This window comes from Zonotrichia leucophrys, chromosome 1 (genome assembly GCF_028769735.1).
Source record: "Zonotrichia leucophrys gambelii isolate GWCS_2022_RI chromosome 1, RI_Zleu_2.0, whole genome shotgun sequence".
Taxonomy (NCBI): domain Eukaryota; kingdom Metazoa; phylum Chordata; class Aves; order Passeriformes; family Passerellidae; genus Zonotrichia; species Zonotrichia leucophrys.
In genome coordinates, this window is record NC_088169.1 from 24,592,746 (window position 1) to 24,614,051 (window position 21,306).

The following is a 21,306-nucleotide window of genomic DNA, read 5'->3' on the forward strand; positions in this document are numbered from 1 at the left end:
GATGTCTCATTTACAAAATTCTTTATACATTATCTGATTTATAGAACTTGATACTCTGGAATAGAAATCTTCCTAACTTCAGAAAAAAAATAAATCAGAAAATAAACCCTAAAACATTTATTTATCTATTACTGAACTCAGTAGAAGGGTGCTGGGAGTGCAGGAAGGAGGGAAAGGAACTTCCTGTTCAGAACCTTAACCCACAGCATAATGAGAATTGTTTCTATATCTGGAGGTAGAGAAGTCTTTAAAACAAACTGAAAGCATCTAATATAATTTGGTGCATAATATCATAATTTGAAATCTGCTTAGTTCTGTATAATTTCCAGTGTTTCATTTAACTAGATAATGCCATTTTTTAAAGCACAGAACAAATTTCACTTAAAAGAGCTGAGGAAGAGTATGTGCTACTAATGAAAGAGCTATAGATCTTGAGTCCACTGGCAAATATACTTCTTTCCTGCCATAACTGTCAAGCCACTCAAAAAATGTCTGTCAGATATGGAGCCAGTGTTTCCTTCTGTTGTGTCCAGCAGCCTTCTCTCTATGCACCACTCACACCTGGGTAAGTTAATATTAAAATAAAAATTACAGTTGTTGAGCAAGATATCTCAGAGACATGGCAATGCCACCAAATCTCAGCAAAAATTTCAGACTACTGAAAAATCTCCCTCAAACATTTCAGAAATTAATTTTTTTTGATAATTGTTTGAGATGAAGAGGAACATATCCAACTGGAAGTATTCAGCCCGTTCCCTTCAAGCACTGTCTTTGTGACAACAGGCATAATCTGTTCCCCTGGGAAAACTGAGGGCTTTTTAATTAGGATTCTGAAGGACCTCATTTGAAGGCTAGGCTATAAACTTCCTCTAATCAGAGAAATATTTCCTCATTAATCAGTATCGCTTCCAGTATATCCAGATCAGACATAAGCCTTCCTCATTACTGGCAGCAGTTGGAGGAAGAGCAAGAGCTGTTGTGTCTTGGGCGGATGAAAAGGTGCATTTCCCTCCCCCAACAGATTCATCTCACTGCTCTATGCGGGCAGATGGCAAAGGATAACAAAAGGAATGGACCTTATGGATGTTGGAGCTAAGAACCATTTGCAATAAAATAAAAGTGAACAAATAACATTCTGTAGGTTTGTCTGAAGCATTGGGTAGATGTACTGTAAAGGGAGTTTTGTTCACCTTGCCAAGAATGGCAAATGGTTTGAGAGCATCTCTTGATGAATGGAAAGATGTCTGCCAAGGTGGTAGGTTATCAGAGAGGATGTCTTCTGTATGTGTATTGTTTTTAGGAGTTGCCAGGAATTTTTATGTAGTTTCTTTATAATATAGTTGTTAAGTGTACAAGATTAAAAAGGTATTTCTTTTCCTATAAGGGTATCTTTACAGAGATGGTCTGAGGAAAAAAGGCAAAGCTGGAGACATTGCAAATGTAAGCTGAAATGCTCTTTTGTGTATCAGAAAACCAAAGACCTATAGTGAACATCCATGCTTTTTTTAAAGTATTTACACCCATGCGCTGGTATAAGAGATAAAAAGGTTCTTCAAACATCAGCAAATTCTTTTTTTCTACTTTATATTCTGGGAAATATTTTCAAACTTGAAATCAAAGTCTCAGTCCCCATTAAAGCCACAGTTCTTTTAGTTATACATAGTAATGTTAAATATCTGAAATACAATGAAGAAATATGTCAGTGATTATTAGTAACCATAAAATAAGAAAATTTTTCAGAACAAAAAGTGCCTTTTTCTAATATTTGTTCTCTTAGACCCTGGTGACGTGTCCTTTCATTTGTTAACATGCAATCATTCATGCTTTATTTTGCCTTGGGAATCTCTGCTATGATTATTTAAGGAATGCTGGAATTAACATGATTGACAGCTAGCCAGTAGAAAGATATATGGATTCTCCTTCTGGCAAGAAAAGTGATATGAAAAAGAGGAAGACAAGAAGATTAAAAGAACAAAGTAATTTGCAACCACATATAAAGCAATGCTTTTAATTTAGATGTTGTATTGTCAGTTGTTATTTAGTTTTCAAAATCTGAGCCATAATTTAATACAGAAAATTGCTATCATGGTTGAAGAGATTTTGCACATAAAAAGCACATTGTAATAGTAAAATGTCAGTGTTGTAGAGGATACAGATCCTAGCGCTCTGTACTTACCCCGTAGGCAAGATATTAATTATGTAAAACCTCCAGCTCTTTTAATGTGGCGTGTGCATCTCCTAATAATACTAGACCAAAATTATCAAAAGAAGTTCATGAAAACACTGAGACTACATGTTTTTCTGTCAACAAATGCATCTCCAGTGTATTTGCAAGCCTGTACATTTGTCACAAATATCAGAGTTTTGATAAGGAATGCACTAAGGCTTCTACCCAGTTTTGGAAGCTAGGATCAGGTTCCCATTTTGCTTGACTTTTAATAATTCATTAAGTCAGTTTGTATTGGTCTTTTCCTAATGCAAATGTTTATATATTCCTTGAGGGAAAGTGAGACTAATTTGGCAAAATAACAGTCACAGACTCAACAGGGATGTAAACAATTCAGTCTCAAATTATGAATTTAATTCAGTCAGAGAAGTGATAAGCTGTTTTGTCTGCATTAAGTAGTTCTCAAAAATTGTGAAATATAATGCAATATTTAAGCTGTTGTCCAATGCTACACAGCAGTTTGTGGTTTGCCTTCCTACAAGGAAGGCTACGTACAAATAGGAACAAAGAAAAGAAAATGAAAAAACAGAAAGTGAAAACCTATAAAGTATTCTAAAATTTCAAGCTTCTCTTTTTTCCCCAAAACAAATTTAAATAACAATTGGATTTTCAATATTCATTCTCCGAAGTAGTTTGTTTTTAAAAAATTAATTTTTCTTTCTATAAATGGACAGATTTTGTTGAAAACTTGTTCTGACAAGGAATGTACACCCCCCCATCTCTAATCAGGAGCAGTTGTGAATGTGGCTTACATTTTAAAACCCAGTTTAAATTGCATTCATTGCTAGAGATGGATGTGGTGATACAGCTTTATGCTTTTTCTTGTAGAAATTCCCTTGGAGGCTAATCGACCTCCCGATAACCTCCCCTGCCCAGCAAAGCCATTCTGGACTAGATTTATTATGTAACAATCCATGTCTGACATTTATGCACACAGCCAGTCCTGTGACAATCAGTAGTGCATTGAACTAGTGTGCCTTTGAAATGAAGACAAACTTCTTGGGCATGATTTCTGATAAAGGCTCTGATTGCCCCTGAGGATTGTTTTTCCCAGCTTGTTTTATAATATGCATTTTTTTCAAATTATTTCACTTTGTTTGCTCTACAGGAATTTATTTTTAGGGCTGGATCCTCATCTAATGGCATGGTAGGAGGTTACAATGACTGCAATGGAAACATATTTATGTCTTTCAACAGTGGTTCACTTTTTTCTCCTTTACATCTATAGCCTGATATGCACAGAGCTTTAGACACAGAGGAAACTTGGAATATGGAGAAAAAAAAATATGGAAGGATCTCAGAACAAACAGTCTGCCGTATTATTGTTGCAAAGTAGGCAACAGAATATCCCAAAATATTCAGTTTGCTCACTGAGTGAATTGAGTTTCTCCTCCAAATCAGGCTTACAATGACTCAGTCCCAAGTACAGAATAGTAATACCTCTGTCCTTATTCCATTTCTTCTGTCCAAATTCTGGGTGACTGCTCTACCCTGATCCTTCCACTCCTGGCCACAATAAAATCCCTTCCCTGAATGCATGCAGTGACACACAACAAATCAGATGCAACATCAGCAGCTACTCTTTTATTTATACAGAGAAGGAACGTCTGCTTTCTTCAGGCCTGACCTGGGACATGTAACCTCTTGGGCAGCCTGAGCCCAGAAATTCACTTGAGGCTGGCACAGAGAGGACTTGTGCTTAACAGGTTTCCCTTGAAGTACATTCTGTAGAAGCAATCCTGACTGTAAAGAAATATAACTGGGAAAGGATAACTGAGTGTAACCAGGCATTTTTGAAACTTCCCTGAAATGGTTGTCCTTGATATCAGAAAATGAGTACCTATATTCTTAGAAAACTGGACTTTAGGAAGTTAAGATTTTTTCCTTCTCTTACAAATTAAGTTTTTAGCATAGCTGCTAAAGCAATCTTGAACCCTGCTTTTTTATTTCTGTTCAGTATAATAGGTTTTGAGTAGAATTTTGATTCTATTCTGTACATGGTCTGCTTGTGTATTTCATCCATGTTTTTAAAATACAGACTGCTTTTGTCCTAGAAGAGAAATACTTCTGTCAAAAACAACAGATGTATTATTCACTTGCTTGAATTCTTATTATCTGTAATATCTTTTTTTTTTCCCCAGTGACCAGGTGTTTGAAATTGGAGTATTAGATATTTTTGGATTTGAAGAATTTCAAAAGAATACTTTTGAACAGGCAAGTGTGGATGCTTTGCTGAATTTAATGTACCTGTTGTTATTTCTCTAATTGACTAGTTTTGATCAGAATACAAATACACATGAAGGTGAACATTCTCTCTTAAAATATTTTTTCCATTATACCTATATATATATGCATTATATCCTGGGTTTTGTACAGTTGTTGACAATTTAAAATAATATAGTAAATGTCTATTGTGATTTTGAAGAGGGGTAGTATTAGCTCTGAAAAAAAATCTGAGGGAGATGGTGTTGTTTGTTTTCATTCTTGTGGTATTTATACTTCAACTAGATCAATGCATAGAAGGACAATATACTAAATTGGAAGAAAGATCAAAAGGTCATCAGATGCCTTAGAGAAAAAATAAAATGAAAATGCTGCATTATGCTAAGTGCCATTATTGGCAAATTCACCTCTGTCTGACTTCACAACATGTGACTTTTCAAAAAATTGAATTGCATCCATGGAAAAGAAATTGAAATTTATGTACTTAATGCTTTAAAATCCTTTTAAATATCATACTTTCTTTAAGAGTTTTGGCTACCTTCAGCATTAATCCCTGAACACCAGAGCTCTTGGAAATTACATATTTCAGAAAGCATTGGTGACTCTACACAACACACTCAAAGAGGTGTTTAAGTTGTTGTTCAGTTGTTCATTCATTCTGTGATGCAGAGGAAGAAAATTGAAGCGTAGAACAAAAAATCAAAGCAGAGAAAAGAATTGAGAAGGCATCAGCAGCAACAAAGGACTTGTTATTGTTTGAAATTGGGATTTGCCCCTTTCTCCCAGTCAGTCCATTCTTTTGTGGCTCAGCTTCCTCCTTGAGGTGAAATAGAAGTCATAGAGCCACATAAGTTCAGCTTGTACAACATGGTTACATTGCTACCCAATTTCCAAATGTTTGAAAGCACACAAAAGGTTTACCTGTACATCAAAGAGCATGTAAGAAGGCAATAAAACAAATTCCAGTTTCTCTCTCACAAAATTCTTTTTGCTGTTACAGTTCTACCTTGCTTGAACTTTTGCTGGATTAAGGACTCTTCCTGTGTACCAATATTCCTAGTTATTTACTCATTGTGAATGCCACCTTCAGGGGGAAATAAAAAGTGAAAAATTAAAAAAAAGTTAACAGATTGAATGTATGAAAAAAAAAATATCCATAAGCCTCCTGATTAATAAGTATGAAGTATTCTATGCAATTTGAATACTTCTCAAAAGAGAGGGGTTCATCTTGGGACTTTTTGGTTATTTTCCTTTGACCCTGTTCTGCATTGTATTTTTTGTCTTGAAACTCATAAAAGATCTGCAATTGACATCATGAAATACCATTTATTCAATTTTCTGGGGTAAGTAATTTTCTGTTTAATATCTGCAAAGGATACTTGAAGAGAAAATACAAGATCTAAGAAAAATTATTGAAAAGGACTTCATTTTATTATTTCTGATAATTTCAAAGTCATATTTGCATTTCTATTTCATTTTTTCCTAAATAAATATATTTCAAGAGACACTTACTGTCCCTCCACCTGTACTGAATTCATTTTGTTGAATAATATGAACTAATAATCTGAGTCATCTCAGAATCTATTTAACTGCATTCCTGAAAAGACAAAGCAGAAGTGAGAGTTTTTTTATATGAACTCTATAATGCAATTAACGTATCTGATTCCTGAAAGGGTGGGTTCTGGTACCAGTGAAGAGAAGCAGTTTGTATCTCCATGTGGTACATGCTAATCACGCAGACTTACCCCAGACAGTCTGAACTTCAAAGCTGGAGCTCTCCAGCAATCTAGTCTAGTTCAGAGTTCTGCCTGGGCTTGTTAACCCTAACAATAAACAGTCTCGTTAGCCCATATGGGGTCCTCATGCAGAACATTGCATCATGTCTGCAAAAATGCCCAGAGTCAAGGGCTGTGATTGCAGAATGTTAGCATTAAATGTTTCAAACAGACTGTATTGGAGCCATAAAAATTATTTTTTAATCACATTTAGATTAGCATTTTTGAAAATGTCATTAGAAAAGTAATTTTAGGGATTTTTTTTTTTCATGTAAGTGTATAATAGGGCATTCTTTCTAATATCTGTTTTCCTTGTTTCTTGGAAAAAATTATGACTGTTTTCAATAAAAAATAAAACCTCCTGATTGCCCAAAACTGGGGACATTCAAAGTAGCTGTGTGAATCTTTCTGGAGCTTTATATCAGGCTGGTAGATAGTGTAATATCATAATTAAGAGAGTAATAAGATAGTAAATCACATGTCAGTTTTAATAAACTGTGTTTGATGATGCTTCAGACAAACAGAGATGGATAAACTAGGTAGAATAACTTGTTTACTCCAGTGTATGTTTTGGAATGACAAGGCATTAGAGTATTGAAATATCAAAGTCGAATGAAGAATTGGTCTAGGAACAACTCATGAGCAATGCAAAGGAAGACATCTGTCAAAGGACTAGAAAAGTAAGATGAATTATGCCTACACCAAGATCTAATAAATTCTACAGGCGAAAAGATGTGGCTGACAGCTTGTAGGCAGAAAACTTTTATAGGCCATTGTAAACAAGAAGGCATTAGAAGTTAAAATCATTAATAATTTTTTCCCTTTTATTGGGTGAGTATTGGTAAGCCTTTATTGCATAGAACATGTGATATAAGAGCAAAAATTGGACATGTAATTCTTACATAAAAGCAAATAAGTGTGTGGAATAAGCAATAATGAGGGGAGTTTTGATTTTTGGTATGAAATTTAAAAGCTGAAAGGCAGGGAACACTGCTTTTAGAAGGCACAATCTGAAGGAGGCACATTGAAGGAGTCAATAAAGACTGAAAGCTTCTGAATCACTAGGACCCAGTGAGTTACTGCTTTTACTGCTCATCAACTGAGCTATGGTAAATGACTACAGTACACTTTGAGCTCACCCTAATAACAATTTACAATCACTTCCTAGCAGTGATCATTAGCTTGGGAGCAGCATTTTCCTGGAGCAGCTGCATACCTGCTGTGCCAGAAGAGCTTTGTGTACAACCACACTGGAACGTGGTCAGAAGTGAGCAGAATTTCTCTTTCCTATTCTGTAAAGAAATGGCCTTTGTTTTGTGGTCATTTCAGGAAATATGAGTTCTCTACCAAAAATACCAATGGAAGTTTCCAGTGTTAATTCAATGTTTTCTCAGCCTTCCTATTTGAGAGGGGCTGTATTTGTTTCCAGTTTATTCTGTACCCCTTTAAAACTAGAAGATGTCTTCTTCTCTTCTAGTAGAATTTAAAACTAAATGAGATCTTATTCATGGCTCCTTAACAGCACTAATCCAAATAGTACAGTCAAGGAAGGCTACAACCTTCATACTTATGATAGGATATTTTGGCCACAAACTCATAACCAATGAATATAAGAAGCAATAAGCAGGATTGATAGTGGCCTGTACCAATTTCCCCCAGCTGTATCTAAGAAAAATGTATTATAGAAAAAGAACCAGACAGTGGAGGAGAAAGAGTAGCTTTTCTTTCCTCTGCATAAAGTCAGGTCTTTCTACAGAACTGGAAGTCTGTGGTTGTAGGTTCATCATAAAGAACAATAATGCAAGAAAGTTAAATGGACAGTGCTAGTAGTCTTTTCTGTCCAATATAGAATTCAAATGAGAAACTGAAGAAAGTATTTAGCTCTTGGTAAATTCTGTGTTTCGCTCTTGCATGGTAATTTACGTCTGTAGGCCTCTCAAGTTAGTCGGTAGAAAGTATCTACATATTATTCTTTTTATAGGAAATAAAAGTGATTTATCTAAATTAGTACTGCAGGTCAGTGCAACAGCCAAGTGTCTCTTGACTCCCATTCGGCTCCGTGGCCATTAAAGTACATGCAAATTATCTGTGTGATGCAGTAGAGCCCTGGGAGAGGCACAGCTTCCATGGCAGCTCTGTGCAGCACATCTGCAACAGGAGCCAGCTGGCTCTGAGAGCAGAGAGCATTGCCTGCCCCACTCAGGACTCTACTCCAGTCACTATGGTGAAGCAGAAGAGGTCATAGAAGCCATCTGTGTTAGAATTTTCACCTATGTTTAATATTAGGTGTGGTAGATTTTAACTTCTCAGCATGTTATTTCTATGGTTAACTCAGCTGACACTACATTTTTGTCACATAACATTTCCTAGCCAAAGCAATCATAACAGATTATTTTACATTAAATTGCATTGTCTCAGCCATTAGACTGTTTCTGGCTGTCTAAATGCAAGGTCATGATGTCTACTTTGAAGTGGATGGATATGAATAGACAAAAGTCACATGATGTAACTTTTCTACAGTCATTGCTGCCTCAGTGACAGTAGATGAGAGGTCACACACAGGTTTTTACATTTGGACTGTCTGAAGGAGCATTTAAAGATTTTGTTTTGTGCAGGAGAAATCGACCTTCTTTGGTTTTGTCTATGCAGAGCATAGATGGAGGTTGCTGTGTGCCTCTGTGGGATAGGCAGCTGCTGGGGCACACTGAGCTCTATTACTGTGTAGGGACTTAATGCAGAACCTTCCATGCAGTTCCCAGTGCTGGAGTATTCCTTACTTCCTGTAGGATGATGGAAAGTGCTTACTACGTTAATTCATTTTTTAACAAGGAAACATGACATGGTATTTTTAAGTCAGAGTTTTGCTGGCCTCCATACACAGGAAGGTTTTAACAACCTTGTTGTGGAGCAGTGAGGCCCAGGTGATCCTTGGGATCCTTGGGAGCAGTGAGGCCCAGGTGATCACTTTAAAGCTGGTTTATCCTGAATGTGACAATAAAATAATTTTTCTAAATTCTTTTACAGTAGATTTTTTGTAGCCAAAAATAAAACTATTTATCTCAAATTGAGATCCCCGGTTTATGATTGATTGGTGAAATACTGTACAACAACACTGAACTTACATACATACTTACTTTTCCACAGTAGCACCTTTTTTTGTCCCATAATACCTAGTTTCTGGCCAGCATTACAAGTGAAAAGATAATTAGAACTGTTTCAGTTTCAGAACAATTCCAAACTCTTTCAAGGAAAGATTGTTGTTACCATGTTTTTTTTCTTAGCTTGGTTGTTTAATACTTTCATATCTCCGAAAAGTCAGTGGGGGACTATTCCACTTTGTACTGAAATTGTCCCTTTTTTGAGGGGCATTGCAGACCCTCTTTTTGAAGCCTTCTCAGGTGGCAGCTACTTGTAGCAAAGTTTAAATATAGCACCAGGCTCTCTTTTACATTATTTGAGGAACATGAATCAGCTAATGGTAACTGATCCCATGGATGACAGAGTCCCAGTGAATTAAAGATCTTCTGACAGAGGCAGGACTATGTCTGAATTTGTGTTGGAGCTACATGGAGAACAAGAAATCTGTGTTAGATTCTGTTAGCACTAGAAGGCAAAGGAAGAAATGTAATGGTCCTGGTTTTATTATCAATTCCTTAGAAATATTCTGATGGGTACTATATATACAGAAAAGGATGTTGAAATGTTTGGGTAGCAGACACAAAGGGGAACAGCATTCAAGATACTTCTGAAAAATAAGTGTCAAGCTTAGGTTTAAAAATATTTTCTGAGTCCAACCTTAGAAAAAAGATGATTCTGTGTTTCATTATCTTAGAAATTATGTTTTTGAGAAACGCTAGGGCAGTTCCTTGCAGGTGAAATTTGACATTGTAACTTCATCATCTCAACCCATAAATTAGGGCCTGATGGATATGTTGAAATGACAGCTGTTAGCTTTACTCCATGTTCTGAATACACATTCCTTGGGAGGGTTAATCCTTCTGCATGAACAAAGGATGTAAATGAGTTTTCCAAAGGATCTTTGCATCCATCTTTCTTTCACTGATTGTCAGTCACCAAGTTTGCTTTCCACAAATTTCCTTCTTTTGTAATGCCTTTTTCAAATAGGCATAAGAGCCTGAAAATTGAAGAAAGAGCAGGAAAATTTCATTAGTCATGGGTGCTTTTCTGTCTTCAGGGCACAGCACAATTTTGGTATTCTACCTAAATTTTAATTTGAAGGGCACTTAGTCTAATGTGATGAATACTTATTACTTTTACTAAATGCTATTGTATTATTTTCCAAAATCTAAATTTTGGGTGGTGCTGCAAGTTATGATTGTTTTTGTTTGGGTTTTTCATTTTGTTTTTGTTTTTTTTAAATACTTGAACAAGCATATTTTTTCTTCTAATAATATTCTGACAGGACTTTTTGGAGAAGAGAAACAAATACATGGTGTATTTATTTTCACTGAAATGAGATTGTGAGTTAATGAAAAAAAGATTAGTAGAAAGAGAACTACTTAGAAGACATAATATGGAGTCCACGAGATGCATATCAAGAACAGTTTAACAGTGTTTAATGACAAAAAGTACCATAGGTAATGCTGAGTAATGCTGCTAGTTAAAGCAAATATAGTTCTTAAAGGCATTTCCCAAATTTAGGTAAAAATCTATTTAAATGTTTTGGTTTTGTTTTTTTTTTTTTGTTTTTTTTTTTTAATAACTGTTATATTTCAATCTAATTTACATGAGTACAGGTAAATACATGTTTAAAAATGTGATTCTATGAACTTTTCAAATCTTTAGACAGAAAGTATATAATTGCTTTATGTAATACTTAGAAGATTTGAAGCAAAAGAATTTGGGTTTGCAAAGCTAGTTTAGTTCATATCCATCCCATTTCTTCATTTCAGCTGCTTTAGCTATTCCGTCAACCTGTGCCAAGCTTTTAATTTGAAACATTCCTTTCATTACCTCTTCCCAGCAGGTTGTATAAAACGCTGAAATGGAGAAAGAACGGATCAGAATGCATTGCTTTCCAGCAGCCCTTGGCTGTTCTCCTGGTTCTCGTTCTGCAGAGCTGTTCTCTCAGCCACTGCTGCAGAGAGCAGCTCTGGGTTTGCAGTTTGCACAAGGGCTTGAGCTGCTTTCTGCCTGGTCTGCAGAACCTTGGTGCCGCTGTGGCAGATCTGCCAGGCTGGGTCACAGTGTTGCTTTTGTTGCTAAGAGGCACCCCAGTGTATGCCATAATGCGCTGGTTGGTAAAATTTTAAAAATTGTTTTTTTCTTTACCATCATGAATATTTTAATAAAATACTATTCATTTTATTTTGCTACTTAAAACCTTTGCTGTTTATCAGATCTTTGTAAGATATGTCTAAGACAATCTTTCCTTTGTCTCAAATTGTGTAGTTCAATAGTTTTGCTGCACAGTCAGGCTCTCAAATACTTTTTTAATGCATTTTAAGAGATTGGCTCATGATAAAAAGTAAGCTTTATGGGAATTTTGACAGCTTTTCTTATTATAGAATACACCTTTGTAAAGTTGAATGACCTGGTTCTCTAAATAGGTCATCTGCAAATAAAGATATATACAGCATGCATCATTTTAAGACTTTACCATATTCTGCAAAGTGTAAGCTTGTCTGCCTTATAAAATAATGTTAACAAGCTTCTGGAAAAATTTTGTAATTAGAATTCCAGAAGTGATCAGTAAAGCACAGTTTTCCTGCCACAGAGTTAAAAAAGCTGTCTTTTCCATAAAATAACAATAGAAGTATACAACTGGAAGTCAGTTGCATACTTCTATTGCTAAGATAACAATCTGAATGTTTATAAATCCCACTTTAAAGAAATATTGATTTTATTCGAGGCTGTCTTTTGTCTGCACTGTCATGCATTAGTAAAAACAGTTAATAGACATTTGGTTGTAAAATGAGCTTTGTCTCATTTCTTCTTGCTGTTTCTCACACTAGTCCATTTTATTGTATAGCAAGTACAAGTTGGCTATGCTAACAGGAGGTGTTAATGGAAAATTCAGGCAACTCTTACATATTACTTGGATTCTCTTCCCTCATTTGGATGTTAAGCCATGTAATTTTAGGATTGATCTAAATATTTCATACCTTTTAATATGACTTGCTGGTAGAACTGCTTTACACACTTTATTCATGGAAGATATAGTTTATGGCTGGCCAACACAAATATGTGAATAGTTTAGACTGAAAAGAAAATGCATGCAGGCATTCCTTATATCATTCTTCATATGAGATGTTCTTACACCTTTTTAGGAGTTTCTTTTTTCTTAATTCTTAGTCATAGTTAATGTAGCCTTGGAGGAGGTTTTAAAATTTTCAACTAAAATTTCCACTTAATTGTCAAAAAACCAGTTCAAACATTTATTCCAGATGGTTATTAAATACTTACCTATTTTAGCAGGCAGGCTTTGAACAAAATACAAAAGCATACAAATAAGCTGGTACAAATCCCATCTGTTTTTAACTGAAAATCATATCTCTGTGAATCTGTTTAGTTTTGTATCCTATAAGGCAATAAAAAAAAAAATATTTTAGAAGTATCTACTCTATTTATGTCCCCAAACGTTGAACTTTTCTATTGAAGACCATTTTCTCCCCAACCTTCCTTTAGAATACGTATAAAATGGAGAGCAGTATCTAACAGAATGTCCCTGGGTGTTTTATATGTTTTGGTTAAACACAATGAGCTCTTAAGACTTCAGACTTCCGTGACATTGTATGTGGAAACAGAGTTCTATTTTTGCTAGCACTGAACTAGCTACAGACTCAGGATCTTAAACAAATATGTAGGGTGTTTTTTTTTGTTGGTGGTTTTTTTTTTTTTTTCTAAAAGCACATTGTATTTGCATAACCTTCTTAATATATAGAGTTACCCTTCTTCATTCAATGGAATTAGTGTAGATTTATACTGTATTGATAATGCTTATATTTGATAACTCTTATGTGGAGTTCACAATGAACTGTGCAGGCAGAAAATTGTGTATTCCCAATTTAACAATAATGGTTGTTAAAATCTAGATTTCTCTAGGGTCTTCCTAAATTTGTAGTCTGCCAAGAGATACCATATTGTGGATTGACATTTCTTCAAATTCAATATCAGACATGCAGTAAAACCTACATCGATGAATTATCCAGTAAACATCTAATATTAATTTTTTCTTCATTTTACAACAGCTGTGTGTCAACATGACCAATGAGAAGATACACCAGTACATCAATGAAGTGCTTTTCCTACAAGAGCAAGCAGAATGTGTACAAGAGGGAGTTGCCATGGAAACAGTGTATTCTCCTGGTAACCATACCGCAGTCTTGGATTTTTTCTTTCAGGTACTTTCCAGATCCATTTTACACCACGTATATTTATACACACTCTGTGCATGTTAGTCTAATAGAAACTTCTGCTTGCATTTTCCAATTTGTGGCAAGGTTGTGGGTCAAAGAGGCTGTGGCTCAGTGGCTCACAGGGCTCACTGAGAGAGCAGGGCTGAGGAGGATGCAGCAGCCTCCCTGCCTGTACCGATTCCTGTGTAGCCTCCTGTGAGCCTGGCAGCTTCTTTAGTGCCTGAAGCTACTTTCTGGACAACTGCTAAGGAGAAAGTAACACAATCACTTTCTAACAGATCATCAATAGTGACCACTTTTGGCAGCAGAAATACTGTTCCCTACATTTCTTATAGAACGACCAGCCTTGGACACTTACCAAAATATTTCAATATTTTTCTATTTTTCCTGGTTTTTGAGGCGATATATGTTTTTGTTTACTAAATTACAAGCTGTGTTATACTACAAGGAACAACTGAAACTCTATTTCTCCTGTATAAAATGAGAAAAATCTATTTTTCATTTCAGAAACCATCAGGCTTTCTGTCAATGCTGGATGAAGAAAGCCAATCTATTTGGTCAGTGGAACAGAGTCTTTCTAAACGCATTCAGTCTTACCTGGATACATCAGATACAAATACAGTTTATTCTTCCACAAAAGATGGAAATGGTAACCTTGCCCCAAAGGATCTGGGCTCTGCCTTCACTGTTATGCACTATGCTGGGAGGGTAAGTTGTTTGAATGTCATTTACATGCAGTTAATGAAAAAAGTTAACACAACAAAATTTTACTTGGCTTCTCCAACTCCTGGCCATAAATAGGATTTCACTGTCAAGTGCTAAATTTTCAGAGAGTTTAGAATCTCAGTGGCATATCTAGTGTATAAGATATGTAGCTTACATCACAACATGCCGGATATGGGCTACCTAGTTCTGGCTCTGGTTCTGTCTTCCCTGTAGAAGGAGATGATTCAGATCCCTCAGCACAGACGTTTAATGCTGCTCTAGCTGGCTCCATTTTGCATACAGATGTGGTTCCAGAACAGTACAGGTTCCCTGAAGCTGCTGTGTTGTATATGTAGATACCTGGATTACCAGCATGAATCTGGTAAAACAATCAAAAACAACCCCCCCACTTTTTCTGTTAGTAGTCATAATATTTATTTTTTTTCCTACAAAAACCCCAGAACATGCTAAATGTCTTTCAGCATGACTGTAAAATTAGATTAATTTTTTTTTTACTCCCTTGCCTACAATGTCACAGGAATAGTGTAATCAGTTCTTTTAGACTTCTTACCCTTTCCTTTCCAATACTTCATTTTCATATTGTCCCCACAATCACATACAACTCAAAGCAAGCAAGTTAGATATGTTTTTAAAGGGATAGTTTTTTGGTATGGTTCTCTTTTCTTTTTTTAAATAATCTGACAGTGGTGTAAATAGGGACAGATCTATTTTGTGGCCTCTCTCTTGGAAATTAAGCTGAGGGGTGTCTGGAGTTGCAAAATTTGTTCCTGCCCAATGATAGAAATGGGGTCATTATGGAAAGGACTATTTGAGTACTGCTTGAGTTCCTAACCCAAATACTCTGAATAACTCCCTGTAGGTTCTTCTTTCATCACAAACCCTTCTACCTAGAATCAAATTATTTGCCAAAGTTAAGTGGTTTGAATACCTCCACTACTGGGACTTGTCAGTAGGAATGTGGGAACAGAGAGATTAGATAACAGTACAACCAAGATTTTGTGAAACTTACTAGTACTTCAAGTGATGGAATAAAGAATTGACCATAAACTTCAGATGTCTACTTTAATTTATAAACTTTTTTAATACTTATTACACAAGTATTTTTAATGCCATTCTGCTTATACTATTTTGTCATAAGAGCTCAAAAAGGTTCCACACCCCAAAACTTGACATGGCAGCAGCATCAAGGCATCTTCTTTAAAATCACAATCAGAATAATAAGCAAATTTCTTCAAAATTGAAGAATTTTTTGTCTTATTCTCTGAAGAAGCAATCAGAATATTTGTAAAGACCAATATTTCAGGTTCTGAAAGTTAAATTGTGAGTGGTAAAGAGGACACTTTTCATTAACATGTGTTTTAGTCTTGCATGGTTGTTTAGATTTTTTGTTTCATAACATAGACACTTGGTTTGACCTTTTCCTAATAATAGTAATGAAATTTAATTTAAAAGCATGAACAAATAGACAGCTCTCGAAGAAATGTAAATCCACACATTCTTTCGAAGTCAGTGGAGATCCTCTGATTTACATTGGCCAAGGAACTATTCCAGTCAGGTTGTTCTTTGCATCCTTACATCAGTAAAATGCTTAGCCCTGCCAAAACAGGAAAGTTCTCTTGCAACTGCTTAACTCTGCTTGCTTTAATAGTAATGGAGCTAAATCCTTAAAGACATTTGCATTTTGGTACCTTGTGGGACTGTTATCTAGCTATCATGGACTTAAATTGACAGTGTTTCATGATATGTATTTATCTAAAACTTTGATGAAAGTGTGACTGTACTAAATAAACTGAGTTTATTCTGGGACTAGTATGTCTTCATATGTTGAGAACCTGAATATAAAAACTCAGATTTTAAAACTGCTGATGCTGTTCTTTAGATTGCACTATTACTACATTTAGTAGCTCTTTATAGAGGTCATTGGTGATATATGCTTTATGAAAATTGTTGAAGGATGAGGCTTTTAAGTATATCAGGATTTATTGGCACTCAAAAATAAGAATTTCATATATAAAGTGTCAATATAGTTTGGCAGGTTTTGAGACCCATTTTTATAGTCGGATATCAATTAAATGGGTCCAACATAAGTGAAGTATAAAGCAATCTTACCCTCGATTGTTGTCTTCAGAGATCTCCAAATTTAAACCAATTTTGTTCTCACCACTGATTTTTCACTGATTTTTGCTCCTTTAACTTGGTAAAGCTTCTCTGTATTTACATGAGTGTAACTGGAAATCAATCAGACCCAGAGGGTAGAGAAAGAATTACCAGTAAATTGTGACAGGTAATCAAACAGAAAAGTCTTCATTTCTAGCATTAATCATTGATGCTCAGTGATGTGTCCAGGCTGCAGTTGGGGAGGAAGTCGCACTGAATGCAGCAGGTTCTGTGTGAAGGCACACATCCTGATTTCTCCAGGTAATAGTTGTAACTGCAGTGTACTTCACAGCCAGTGTTAAAGGGCTACTCTGAGTCATTAAAGAAAATTTTAAAAAAGCTAATATTCTGTGTTGGCCCTTGACTTATGACCTTATAATTTGGGCTTCTTTTTAACAGTAGTGTATGGTTGTAGGTCAAAGTCCAGAATGAATTAGGTTCATTTCTTTTCTCAGACACTTGCAGTAGCTATTTTAGCAAGTCAGAAGTGTAGTTAAACTGGAAAATGCAGTTATTAAAAATACTTCCTCACTAAAAAGACCTACTTTTGTATATTTAATTGAGATTGACAGACAAGGTTTGTGAACAAAAATGGTATATCCAGCTTTATATTCTGAGATAATTACAGCTGACACAGATGTGTCCATGCAGTTTTAAAGACCTCTCTAATATGTTCTTATTTGGTGAAATTTTTGGTGTCAAGATAAAGGTAGAAAAATTATCTTTTCTTCTACTATCAAGTTTTTTAGCTGAATGAATTTGTATCATTAATTGGGAGGCATTGTACATTCCCTTAAGTTTCATGCTCAGCAACTTTTCTTAAGACTAAATATGCCATATTATTGATCCAAGCATAATGAGCCTTAAACTATCCCAGAAAAAGCAGTACTGAGAGAAAATGAGCAGAATGGGTCAGAAGTAAAAGAATGAAAGCACAATGTTGAATTGAGACAAAGAACACAGAGAAGGCTCAAAGTAACGTGTAAGGGGGAAAAGAAATCCAAATAATTTGGAATCCTTACTTAATTTTCTGGCTGAATCAATATTTCAAGGAAGTCTTCGTGTATGATACCCTTCTGAGAAACCTCAGGTTTGTTTTTTTTTTTTGTTTTTTTTTTTTTTTATTTATTTTCTTGTCTGTTTTGGAGGGAAGAAAGAGGAACAATATGCACAAATTAACTTCTGCACATGGAAGAAATCAGCACAGGGTTCAGATATTTTAGTGGAATCTGAGAGTGAATATGGTTTTACACAAATGTGACAGAATGATCCAGTGGAAGAGAGAAAATGGATTTTGCCTCATTTCTTTTGAATTTTGCTATTATTCCTGAACAAGATTAAATCTGTCTTTTTCTGCATGGGCAATATGATATATTGCTTGTGAACACACATGAACACATGCTTAGCAAAGGCCACTGTGAGCATCAGTACTTTATCATATCAAGTATTTTACTTTATCTCCTAGTTCTAATTTTACAGCTGAACAGAATCCTACAATGCCTTGACACATTATGAGTCTTTTCTAAGAGCTGTTTAATGTCTTGGTATCTGAGTTCTGTAAGACAAAAAGCTTATCTGTTTTGTTCAGGCAGAAGGTAGAAGAGACTGATTTAAGGGTTTTATGACTAAAAAAAATTAATCCTAGTGAAAGGCTTTATCTGGAGGTTGTTTAACACATTTCTCTGAATACTGGCAGTCTAATTTCTTCCAGAAAATTTCTGCTCATCTAGGGCATTGCTTTGTTTCTGATGCCTGGTATGACTGTGGGTATCTTGAGGTGCTTCTCACAGACACTGTCTGTGGGGGAAGAGGCACACACGACACCTTGCAAACTTGCCTTGACGTAGCAGAGTTTTATGGGTGCACCTGACCCTCAGCTAAAACTGTTCTAAGAATCTGTAATACTGAATCTCTAGGTTCATTTACTGATAACATTAATATTTACATTGTGGACTCTCACTTAAGGAAGGGCTTCACATTAATTATATCTTTGAACTGTCAGGCATATCAATAGCTGTGATTTTTGAGGAGTAACATTTCCATCATTGAACTTTCTCAAGGACTCAAAGTTCTTTATTTTTTTGAAATTTTATGGAAGAATTAATATACCACTAAGTAAATAAGAAATATATTGTCTTAGCAAGTGCCAAGAGACACAGCTTTACCTAATAGTCGTATTTAAGATAATGGTATTTGCCTCATTATTCATGTGATCTGAATAATACATCATCATAATTTAAGCTTTATGCTGTTTAAATTAAACTTGAATTTACAGATTAAATAAACCCCTTGTCACTGTTTGCATTGCCACTGTTTTGACTTCTTGTACTGTAATAAACTGGCCAGACCTAAAGATCAACAACTTTGCTCTATAAACCAGTGCACTTAATGTTCCTTTAAGTGTAGATCAATGTCTTTCATTTCTCAGCTACCTGCATGTCAAAAATACCTCTCAGCTGTCAGCTCACCTTCACCAAGGCAGTCTTCTCTGAAATGCCTTGTATATCCCAGGCAGACTCCGAAACTGAACCTTTAAATCAAAAGACAAAAGGAGGTGGATTAATCAATAAGGATGCTTTCATTTTCACTATTTTTTCCCCAGGCTGAATCCCCAGACAGAACAATCAAATCAATCTAATCTAAAGTGTACCAAGGCATATAAAGGCAATTTGACACAGATTCTGGTTTTCACATAGACAAGACAGTCTTGCTTTTTCTTCCTTTCTCTCTCTCTTGCTTTCTTTAAGTAGTCTTGATGTGGGATTTTCACTTTCTGGAGAAAATTATAAAATGCTTTCCCCCACCCATCTATTTTGTTGCTAAATACTTCCTTCTTTCAAAATGCTATTCTATCACAGTGTTAGAATAAGACTTGCAGACTATAAAATTATTTAACTCACTCATTGCTTAACAAGACTTGTTTTGGGAGGTTTATAAACCCAGTGATACTTAAAAAATGATACATGCAAGCATATCACTTACATTCAAGTACTGGCAGAAAATTAGCAACTACAAGTGTCTCCCTGTGCACTGAATTGTCCTTAGACATGTTCTCAGAAATTTCTTCTTTTCTGCATGAACTAATTATTGTCTCATTACCTAAAATTTACAACACGGGCAAAACTGAATTTCTCAGCTACATTTTGCTATTAAAATAATAAAATTTTCATTTTTAACTGGGAATGCAGCCAAATTGTTCCTAATATTTCAGGTGGTGTTTTCCTAGCTTGTTTTAGAGTTCCTGCCAAATCTACCATTAACCATGAGCTTTTTTGGCCTATCACTAGATATGAAAATTATTTAGGGGAAAAAAAGGAGTATTTTAAAGAACTGATGAAAACTATGTGCAAAGGGGGTCCTGTTGATAAAGTATATTGGGATATCCAATAAACTTGGAGAGAATCCCTTAAGCAAGTCAGATGTTATGAGAGAGGTACTTTAGTTCAGAAGAAAACGTATACAGTCTTTTGATTTACTGGCATGAAGACAATTAATGAAGCAAAGAGACAAGAATATGTCAAAAGATAAGAGGAATACTCAGTTCCCAAAGTCAGCTCTGTGCATATCTAGCAAGTCTCCTATTTTGTGGGTGTTTTAGCTCTTGATTGTATCTGGTGCTTATGGTATTAAAACCAGCTTCGCTAACTTAAGCGAGCAAAAAACAGGTTCAAAACAAAGCAAAATTAAGGGGTTTGGGTTTTTTTCTCATACTTAGTAATTAGTAAAACTCATTAACACAGAGTCTTAAAATATGCTGGAAATGTTAATGAGATATGGAAACACAGATTTGAGGAGGAAATGCAAGTCAAGAGATGCTAAACTCAAAGGTGAGATTCAGCCTGCAGGACAAGAGCTCCTTCATGGGCAGAGCCCTGAAAGCTGAGAAGGGAACTGGTGCTGGTAGAGTGGAAATACTCCTCAATAGTTTTCCCAAAATATTCAGGACTAGATGAATATTTGGCCATACCCATTATGGCTTATGTTAGGCTTTCTTTCTTTATGAACTTAAATTTAGAAGGAAAGCAAATCCAGCTCCATTTTGTTTTAATCTCTTATAATGAAATAAAATATAGTGTGGAACAGTATTTTGCTTTTAAATAAAAGTATTTCAGCTATTCAGATAGTATATAAAGGTCTTGTTTCCTTTGGCTAACACAGACATATAGGTTTGCACACTGTCTACCCTAAAATGTCATCATATAAAGCAAGAGAAAGCAGGCTGTGATAAATAGAAGTGCAATAAGTAGTATGTTTTATAATACTGGACTCATTATCTAAGTGAGTGCATATTTCCTGTCTAAAGCATACAATATTTGCTTGCTTTTTGTCTCCCCAGAATAACTATCCACTGTACTTGAGTGCCAGCGCAAAGTTTGGGCCAGGTTTGTTTTACAAACACAATGGAAGAAAACTGAGGGAAATAGATGTTCTTTAGGTAGCATGTATTTTACCATCTCTGATGAGGGCAAGATTAAATCAACAAAATTGACAGCTGGAAGAGGACCTATTTCTTTTTCTATTTTGTGGGACTGGCAATGACTATGGAACCCTAGAGTGTCATTTCATTGAGTCAGTTCTCATGTCTTTAGGCAGTGAATTAATTTATCAAGTCTATGGGAAAATTGTTTAGAATGTTAGCAATTTCTTCGTAAAAGGGAATCCCCCTAACTTTAATCTGTTTTATGTGATATTAAATATCTTATGAATATAGTTCCAGAAGTTTGTGATGTATTATACCAGCATTAATACTGTTTTAATCTAGGCAGTTTATCATGATATAGTATCTCCCACTGCTATTACCTACTCTTCCCACCAATAC

The 21,306-nt window shown here is 35.4% G+C and overlaps 1 protein-coding gene across 5 annotated transcripts in view; it reads left to right on the plus strand.

Annotated features, from left to right (window-relative positions):
- The window catches only part of MYO16 (myosin XVI), a 359,417-nt gene that overhangs the window by 244,178 nt on the left and 93,933 nt on the right, over positions 1–21,306 (plus strand). For all 5 annotated transcript variants that reach the window (XM_064708929.1, XM_064708944.1, XM_064708935.1 and 2 more), the window contains exons 21-23: positions 4,369–4,441; positions 13,437–13,589; positions 14,112–14,312. In XM_064708929.1, the coding sequence (XP_064564999.1) occupies positions 4,369–4,441; positions 13,437–13,589; positions 14,112–14,312 (427 nt within the window). The remainder of the gene's footprint in view (positions 1–4,368; positions 4,442–13,436; positions 13,590–14,111; positions 14,313–21,306) is intronic.